This window comes from Nanorana parkeri, unplaced genomic scaffold (assembly GCF_000935625.1).
Source record: "Nanorana parkeri isolate BGI_ZX_2015 unplaced genomic scaffold, ASM93562v1 scaffold560, whole genome shotgun sequence".
Taxonomy (NCBI): Eukaryota; Metazoa; Chordata; class Amphibia; order Anura; family Dicroglossidae; genus Nanorana; species Nanorana parkeri.
Window position 1 is genome coordinate 110,078 of NW_017306828.1, and position 10,018 is coordinate 120,095.

General features: G+C 47.7%; 1 protein-coding gene across 1 annotated transcript; it reads left to right on the forward strand.

The window, feature by feature from the left end:
- Window positions 1–1,529: 1,529 nt before the first annotated feature.
- Window positions 1,530–8,937, forward strand: PEX26 (peroxisomal biogenesis factor 26). The gene is made up of 6 exons (XM_018562080.1): window positions 1,530–1,552; window positions 2,803–3,034; window positions 4,420–4,560; window positions 5,109–5,416; window positions 7,042–7,191; window positions 8,814–8,937. Exons 2-6 carry the CDS (start codon window positions 2,832–2,834, stop codon window positions 8,909–8,911), a joined length of 900 nt encoding a protein of 299 aa, XP_018417582.1. The 5' UTR covers window positions 1,530–1,552; window positions 2,803–2,831; the 3' UTR covers window positions 8,912–8,937.
- Window positions 8,938–10,018: the final 1,081 nt, after the last annotated feature.

Sequence of the window (10,018 nt, forward strand, 5' to 3'; positions counted from 1 at the left end):
GGGGGGGGGGGCGTGGCTGCAGTGCCATTGAGTTCAATGCACCGCCACGCCCCCTCCTGCCCCAAAACAAAGTGAGCTGCCCGTGGTGCGTTCCAGAGGCCGAATGCACTGGAACGCACTCTTGATGGTGTGACTGGGCCCTTACACCACAAGAATAACACCAGTCACTGTGAGGTCCCATAAGAAACAACTGTTCACATTAGAACGCGGGTCTGATGTGCTGCCCTGTGTTGTACCGCTGAGCAGCAAACCGCACTGCTGTGTGCAGACCTGACTGGAGTGTACAGTCCAAATGAGGTTAAAGAAAAAGTAAACCATGATGCGGTGAAACAGCATATCGGACCGGACCTCAAACACCATACTGGCCAGCACGCCCCAAGAGGGAAATGACTTCACTTTGGGGAGCTTTGCCCTCACTTCCTGTTGTGCTTATAGGACAGGAAGTAAAGGAAAATCTCTGGAATGGGACACCAATAACAAAAAAAAAACAACACACAAGGGCTTTTTACTATTCCACACTACACAAAAAGAAATTGTTTGGCATTTAGCTTTACCTGAAGTTTATTCTACTTCTATTTTGCCTCCCGGGTCTCTCCTTTTTCCCCTGATCAGTCTGCTAATATTTTTTTGTTAGCATACCTTAATTTAGAGCCAGTAATGTCATCACTAGTTCTATGCTTCTCTAGGCCGTGTGGGCAGATCATGCCTGGTGGGAGGGGCTAGCAGGGTGTACATGGCTTCCTAAAAACATCACAGCACCCTGCCTCAGTACTCTGCCAAAAGCCCTCACCCCTGATGTAAGCAGTGGGTTGGATCTTGGGAGAAGTTATGCAAATATCCAGAATGCCTCAAGGGGTGGATGTCAGTTTGGAGGAGTGGGCGTTCCTAAGCGGACTAATTGCATATACTGTAGATTGCCCTAGGTAGCACCCACATTTGATGATGAGCCTCCATGATTACAGTTGTCACCCTGGGACAGTAAGTATGTTATTGGCAGGATCATCAGGTGAAAATAAAGTACAAAAACCTGATAAAAGAAAACAAATGCCGCCACCGCATCTGAGGATGGATACGCTGAAAAATATATTACATTTTGTTCTTGTCTTTAGTTATTTTATACAGAAGCTATAGGAATCATAGTGGGACAATATTCATTTTTGGGATCCTGCAGCCCATCACCTGCTCCCCCTATCATACCAGCTCTAGGCTTGTCCAGACACAGAACCTTTCCTCTGATCTCTGCCATGAGGACATCTCTACCCCCATCCCAATAATAACTCCCTGTGTTCAATAAGCTCGGTGTGCAGAAGAGCAAAGTCCACACCGGAAGTTCTCTCCTGCCCAGTTGGCGTTGGATACAATCTGATACCGTAACACTGCGAGCGGCTGGGAGGAGCCTGAAGGTCACGTGAGCCAACATGACAGCCACCCAATCAAAGCCGCTGCAGCAAGGGGAATATGAAAGGTCCACTGCTATTGGCTGACTCCTAGCTGGGCAGGCAAGGGGAGGAGCTAGAACAAAGACTTCCTGAAGACAGCTGGCTCGCTCAAGGTGTGTGTGGGAGGGGCTGAGGAACTGCAAGTCCCAGCATAGGAGTCTGGGGCCGCGGTGTATGCTGGGAGTGCCGAACAGCATGGGAGTTCTCTTCTGTAGAGCACGCTGGGATTTGCAGTGCATGCTGGGACCTCCCCTACACTTTAAAGCTGGAGTATAGTGGAGGTCGCTCTGTGCTGTCATTTCTGTCAGGTGGGGTATGCTGGAACTTGTAGTTCCACCATAGAGTGTCACACCCGTCACTGTGTGCATAAGTGCTCCAGGAGATGGGGCAACCTTTTTGTTTTTTGTTAGCGGTGGGGAGGTTTCCTGCCAGTTCCCAGGCCCCTAACTGCCCCTGTGTAACCCAGAGCTCCTTAAATGCAATAATAGCCTTGTGTCAAATGACCGTGCATATTTTGCATCACTTCCTGTTTCGGAGACACAATAGGAAGTGAGAGGAGATCTCTTCAAAGTGAGGGGAAACCACCTCTTAATTGGCACTAAAACAGGAGTCCCCACTGGAAGATTTCCCCTCACTTCCTAGTCTGGTGACAACTGTAATTGTTTAGATTTCCCATCACTTTCTATCCCGGTGACAAATAGGACACAGACTGCAATAAAAAGCTGGCAGGGGCTCTAATCTGTGAGCACCCTTCTAAAAATGGGCTTTTCTGACAATAGTGGCAAATAAAAGAAAACTCTTCTCCACCAGAAAACCAAACTTAAATGTTTGGCTGGAGCACATTAGTATAAATCTGTTCTCATACCAAGTTGCTGCACTGCTGATGAAAGCTGAATTCAGGCTTGCAGTGGGAGTGACAGATGGGTGAAAAGGGGAGGTCCTTATAGTTAAAGGGAAAGCTCTGGGTGGAAATTACCAGTGTGCAGGAGGCGGGGCAGTGACATGAAGTGTACAGAACTGCAGCTTTGAAAAGTGTTGTCACCACTCCCAAACAATGCGGCCCCCTAACTCATCACAGACGGGGGGCGTTACGTGACGTATTATTTGGCTGGTAAGAGCTGTTGCCCTGAATGCCTTTCGCCCGTGTATTTAGGCGCTGGGTGGAGTTTTCCTTTTATTTAGATTCTGTCACTTTAAAACCCACTGACCCTACAATCTGATTGTACAATCTCCTTTAGATCTGCCGACATCTATGTCAAAGGACTGCGGATTGGATACACATATAATGGGGTGTCTAGGCGTCATCATTGACCTGGACGCAGGTTTGATTATCCGTCCTGACCGCCATGTTTTAGTATTTCAGGGTCTCTCGTTGATGCCGGCCCCTCTGCGATGGCGGTGACTGAGAATGTGTCCAGCTGTTCCCTGAGCGCCATGTGGGACTGGTCGCATTTGTCGCTTTCGGGGACGGCGCCAACCGTGTGTTTGTTAGACGCGGCAGCTGACCTGCTGGTGCTGGAGAGGAACTTTGCCGGAGCCCTGGAGCTGTGCGAGAGAGGCCTGCAGATCTTATCGGCGGGCGGCGGAGACACAAAGTGAGTGCGTGCCGCAGAGGTCTGCCAGGGTCTCTTATATGTCTATGAAATGCAAACCACTCCCAGACTCAGAAATACAAACCCCGCCCACTCCCTGAGTCTAAAACACAAACCCCGCCTACTCCCTGAGTCTGAAACACAAATCCCACCCACTCCCTGAGTCTAAAACACAAACCCCGCCCACTCCCTGACACAGAAATACAAACCCCGCCCACTCCCTAAGTCTGAAACACAAACCCCGCCCACTCCCTGAGTCTGAAACACAATCCCCGCCCACTCCCTGAGTCTGAAACACAAACCCCGCCCACTCCCTGAGTCTGAAACACAAACCCTGCCCACTCTGACTGAGAAACACAAACCCTGCCTACTCCCTGACGCATAAACGCAAATTACCGCCCACTTCCTGACACAGAAACACAAATCCTGCTCAGAAACACGAGCTCCGCCCACTCCCTGACACAGAAACGCTAACCATGCCCATTTTGTGATCCAGAAAAACAAACCTTGCCCACTCTCTGAATCAGAAATACAAACTCCGCCCACTCCCTGGCCCAGAAACTTTAACCCCACTCCCTGACCCAGAAACACAAACCACGCCCACTCCCTGACCCAGAAACATCAACCCCACCCACTCCCTGACCCAGAAACATCAACCCCACCCACTCCCTGACCCAGAAACACAAACCCCACCCACTCCCTGACCCAGAAACACAAACCCTGCCTACTCCCTGACCTCAAAACACAAATCCAGGTAAAATGGGATTATGCAGATCATATAAGGTCTTGTTTAACACTTAATAAAGCAGTATTAAACTCACACTTTTTTATTATAATGAATCCAGATTAAACAAATATACATCACCCAGCAAAGTATTTCTTTATATTTTTGCCCAAACACTTACAGCCATCATGTTTCCAAACAGCTCCAACTCTCTTAGATCAGCTTCCCCGAACTTCCTGTTGAGTACATGATCACAAGGGACAGAGCAGTCTTCATCAGCTGTTCATCTACTAGCTTGGAGAAGGAAGAAGGGAAGAGGGAGGGAAAAGAGGATAGGAGAGGGGAAAACAGAGAGCAGGGGAGACGCTTGCTTTGCTGTGTTTGTGGAAGCAAACACAAGGTTACTTCCACACACAAGGGTGTCTCCATAGGACCCTGCAAGGAGCCACCGTAAAACAGGATTTAAGGGCCAGTGCTCAGGGGACCAGCTTATTCTGTAGGAAGATACAACTTTTAAACATCAAGACGCAGCATTAATTGTACGTTTTTTCATCAGCATTTGAAAAAGCTTAAAAAACCTTTTGACTTTAATATAACTTTAAATAAATGTGTGATTCATTCAGAGGTGTGAGATGAAAGGACTGATCAGCGATTCTCCCTCCAGGAACGCACAAGTGAAGGCCTCGCTGTGTGTCATCGGGATTCAGGCCCTGGCCGAGATGGACCAATGGAGAGAGGTCCTGCCCTGGCTCTTCCAGTATTATCAGAATGCACAGGAGATGCCGCACAACATCATGGAGCTCTGGTAATGGTCGTACGACCGAAGGAGGTCAATATGGCTGCTGATCTTTGTATTGTTCTAGTGTGGAATACTGCAGACACAAGGACACAGAGAGGAAGAGGAAACATTCTATGTATATAAATGACCTCACACAGCCCGGGGCTCTCCCATCTGAGCTCCAGGCAGATATTAAAGGAGAACTATGGGGTCAGGGCTTTTCCCCATAGTTCTCCTTAGGGTAACGGGAGGACACAAACTGGCGTCCTCCCGTCACCCTAAGCTCAGTATACCGCGAGCTACAGCTCGCGGTATACTGAGACGCCGCAGCTGAAGCGGATCCCGACAATCGTGCCGGAATACTAATGCTGCTCTGTAGTCATTCATATGTCATTGTCAGACATAGCATGCCGCACTCTACATACAAAGATGACAGCTGATGACAGGTCCACTTTAAAAACATATTTTGAAATGTAGCTTCTGTGGTGAGTGATATGTGATGGAGCTGAGAGTCTCCCCTGGGGGGTGTTGCTGTGAAATCTCTGCATATAACTGAACTTTCTGTCCCTCTGCAGCCTCCTTCTGTACAGCAGTGTGAAGCAGCCCCATGTGATGCTGGATCTGAGCCGGGATTGGCTGAGAGATCCCAACAACCAGCTCCTGCCAGGGTACCGGAAGGTGGCGGAACTCCACCTCCTGCGTATTCTGCTCCCCCTTGGTCACTTGTCGGAGGCCGAGGAGCTGGTACAAGACCCCAGAGCGTTCACCGCTCAGCAACAGGAAGTGGCTCTCTCAGCCGTGGCCGAGCAGAGGAGGCGTCTGAAGCGGGAGGAGGAAGAGGAGGCCGAGAGGGAGAGTCCGGGGGAGCCAGACCATCCTCCAGGTATGAGCATCTCTTCCTCCACCAAGTGACAGGGCTCCTTTTATATCTGACCATCTGAAGGAGGAACTGTCTGTTCGCCGTAGCAGCCAATCACATTCTCCCTTTCATCTTCCCAAATTTGGAGGATCTTAGTCAGATGACACAGCCTGGGGAATTGATCAAACCTGGAGCAGACAGAATCTGGAGCAGTTGCTCATAGTAACCAATTAGCTTCTATCTTCTATGTTCAGTTAAGGTTTGCAAATGAAAGGTGGATGCTGATTGGTTGCCATGGACAACGGCCTGCTCCAGTTTTGATAAATTCCCCCCAGACTGTCCTCTAGAACCTCTTACTTAAAGTGACATTAAACCCTCAGATTTTTTTAACATAAAACAATACTGTAATGTGCGCCTTACTGTAATCCATGGTAGTTTCCCTTCTCTTTGCTGCTCTTCCTTTTAAATCCTCATCTCTTCTCATGCTGGGCAGAACTTCTGTTCTGAGGCTGAGTGCCTCTTCCTGTAGTGCTGCCTCAGGTTGCAAACCTGCACACAGACACCATGTATCCATTTCAGAGACAAGGCAGTCTGCTGCAAAACAGAAGTTCTGCCCAGCATGAGAACAGATACAGATTTAAAAGGAAGAGCAACAAAGAGAAGGGAAACTACCATGGATTACAGTAAGGCGCACATTACAGTATTGTTTTATGTAAAAAAATCTGAGGGTTTAATGTCACTTTAAGTGGACCTGCGCTGGCCCAACAATTGGTAATTTGTGACATTCTCCTTCAGCTTTCAAAATGATCATTTCGAGGGGCTGCAGCGTCCACTTTTTATAAAGTTTATGCAAACCGTCCCAATGAACTTCTCTTATTTGCCACATTATATCATCGGAAGCATTTTGTTATATCTGTTTGAAGAACGGCCATTGATCCTGCCAGAAATGTTGTCATCTGATAACATCCTGTGCTGTGCTCTTAACAGGCACATTGTTCTTAACTTTCTTTAGGGACTACAGAAGACCTCCCCCATGTTATGAAGATGAGGGGAGGTGTGCTATAGTCCAGTCCTAGGTTAAGAACACTGCTCCTCCGTACAGTACAGTGACTGAGCATTGTCACCTTAGGACAGGAAGTGTGTCACTGGCAGGATCACCAGGTGAACATAAAGGCAAAGAAATCCTGAGAAGAAAACAAATGCAGCCACCACAGCATTACAAAAAAAGGACATTTATTAACCACCAAGCATAGAGACTTTTTGGGGCCGCCGATGGTCACTGCTGCCTGAGACAGGGGTCCTCAGTGCCCCCAGAACTTGACTATGTTTGGCGGCGAATAAACGCCTTTTTTTTTGCATTGCTTTGAATGGTGATACTTAGGGGGGAATTCATCAGATTCTAGAGCAGATGTGCACAGCAACCAATCAGCTTCTCTGTCTCATTTTCCAATCTTACCTGAGCAAACTGAAGAGAGATGCTGATTGGTTGCCATGGGCAACTGCTCCCGATTCGGACCGCTCCAGTTTTGATAAATTCCCTCATTTTGTATTTTTCAGTACAGATTCAGATATGAGACAAAGACAACAGCAGGCATTGATCTGAAGCATTAGATCGCAGCTGGTAATTGGTTTCCCATTCTGTGTTGCAGCGGCAGGAGGCGCACTGGCGAGGCGTGAACGTTTGGTGCGAATGTACGGGGCGCTGAGCGTGGCGGTGACGTGGGTTCGCAGAATTCCACTCCAACGCTTGTTGGTGGCGCTACTCCTGATGTCCGTCATCCTGCTGCGACTGGATCCAGGTCAGGGCGGCTGTAGATACATGCCGTATAACGGAAGGATTCAATAATATCACAGAGAATATGACAACTCCAAACCACAAATATTACATAACGTGCGCAAAGCCTGAGTTTTATATCATCCGGGGAATTGGCTTTTCATAGGGCTTCCCAGCATGACTTCAGCCTCTTATCACATGATCCTGTGCTGGGGAACCTTCCTCCCCTGCTTCACTGTGTGTGGGCGGAGCTGGAACACACTGGCTGCATTTTCACAGATTCAGATAGGATGTCAGCAGGTAAGGAGGTTTGTCTGGGGAGGGGGGTAACCCAGAGCAGGGGCAGGCAACCTCAGCACTCCAGCTGCTGTAGAACTACAAATCCCATGAGGTATTGCAAGACTCTGACAGCCACAGGCATGACTCCCAAAGCAGAAGCATTATGGGATTTGTAGTTTCACCACAGCTGGGGTGCCAAGGTTGCCTACCCTTTACACAGATGATAAGTGCCAGAGTGAAAATGATAAACACTCAGCAGGTAAGCCATGTGCCTTGAGTAAGGGTGAATGCAAACTTTGCAAGTTTTACTAGAGTGGGGCTTTAAAATGAACGTCTGGTCCATTTAAGGGGTACATTTATGAACAAGTGAATGTGATATTAACCAAACATTCACTGCAGGTTAAAACACACGCACAAGGAAGATTCACATGCAATGAATGTTTGCTTAATGTCCCATTCACTTCTTGTTTTGAACTTGTAGATTGTAGTTGAAGATGCCCGCTGTTACCATATTTACCCAGAGACGCTACGTCTGTGCCCCTCTCTGATTTAGCTTCACTCTATCCTTGGCCTGAGCCCTTTAACCCCTTCACGACTGAGCTTTTCTTCAGTTTCTGTTTGTTAACGACCGACACACTTTTTACATTTTTGCTGTATGATTCTTTCACGGCAGTAATATCCTTTCTTACGAAGCGCACCCAAACATATTATATATTTGCTTTTCAGAGGACAGATAGGGCTACATATTTAGGTTACATATGTGTGCCTAACGCCTCACTTACGATGAATAAAATAGAATAGGATAATGATGCTAGTATCGGTGCCGATGCCGAGTATTTGGGCGATGGCTAGCCCGATACTTCCGGCATCAGGAAGCCGAGCAGCGAGTCATTACACGGCGACTCGGCTTCCTGATCAGCCAGAAAGTCGGCTCCTTGCTCCCTCGTCAACAGGCGACGAGAGAGGATGGAGACAGCTTCCCTGCTAATCGGGAAGCCGGGTGGTGAGCCTGGCTTCCTTAATGGGGCTTCAGGTATCGGTATTCGGTATCGGCAAGTATCGGGGAAAAAATATCGGTACTCGTACTTGATATAGAAAAAACGGTATCTGTGCATCCCTACTAAAAACCAACATTTTATTTATTTTTTTTCTCTAAAATATAATAGCGGTCACCAGGTTAGACAGGTGGAATACAATGCCACTGTGACAGTGAATATCGCCGCCATGAGGGCGTTAAATTAAAACAAAAAAATATTAGGGGAAAAAACAAATCTGCAGATTTTCATTGTAAGGGGTTAATTTTTATAATAAATGGTCAGAGGATTCTTTACCAATCAGGTTTACAAAATTTGACTTGTTCCCTTTCAGCTTCTCCAATGTCCCATGGTCCTATCGCTCATCTGCTTCTCCTCCTGCGACAAATGGCCAACAGCGTCTTCAAGAATTCACCACCAAGTCGGCCATGAGCCGCTGAAAGGCCTTTCCACTTAAAGTGGTATTTCAGTTGTATGTGGAGTACCGTGGGCTTGCTGGATTCAGCGGTGAGACTTCTCTTCCATCATTCCCGGCTCTGCTCCTGCACATCTCAGAGTTCTGAGTATCCCCGCCCACCCCTGTGTGTCCCGGCTCCTCCTCTTACATTCTTCATGATATTAAGTAAATAGCAGGGATGGCGGGATGCAGAAGTTGGAGTTTTGGGTGGACTAACCCTTTAATTATTAGTCATTGGCACCCCTGTACGCCACTCGAATACAAAGTGCCTTGTGCATGAAATGTGTACCTAGTAACCAGATTTCCATGTGTTGCCGTGGTTGCTATGGGCAAAACCTCGCTTTCAGATGTGGCCGGTTCCATTTCCTTTATGGAGGTGGGCAGTGTTGGCACTCCTGCTGTTGTGGAACTACAAGTCCCATTTGGGATTTGTAGTTTCAACACAGCTGGAGTGCCGAGGTTGCCTACCCTTGTGCTACAGACTCTCTGTGCTGTGAAGGTAATTCCTGCAATACTTGATCAAACTCATGTAAATAAGATGTATAATTGGACATGATTGTATCCGTGTGTGTCGTTTTGTTGCTCTTTAAGTATCAATAAAGTATTTTTGAATGAGATGAGCGTGACTTTCTTAATCTGACAGGACCGGAACCTGGAGATGTTGTTGCTGAGAGCAACAAGTTTTTTTTTTTTACTGCAACAAATGTTACCATGGATGTGGTTGCTATGGGCAACAATAGTTTGTTCCATCTACCACAATGTAGCCACCCCCTACCACCAGCAATATGACGCTGCCTAGGGACCAATCAAAAACAAACTCCTCTCCATAGCAACCCAGCTCCCTCTCCATAGCAACAAACATGATGCTCGGCCTGTACCGCTGCCTGAGGCCTTTGCACTCTACAAGAGGCTCCAAGTTTCGTTTCTTTCAAAGTGTTTTAGCTTGGTAAGCAAAATACAGCCGCCTGCCGCCCAGTTTGGGCTCCGAAGGGTTAAACCGGTGCCTGTCTGCTCCATCTGCCAGTTGCGTTCTAGAAATAGCAGCTTATTACAGGCTGTCATATGTTCTCTTGGCTCCAGAC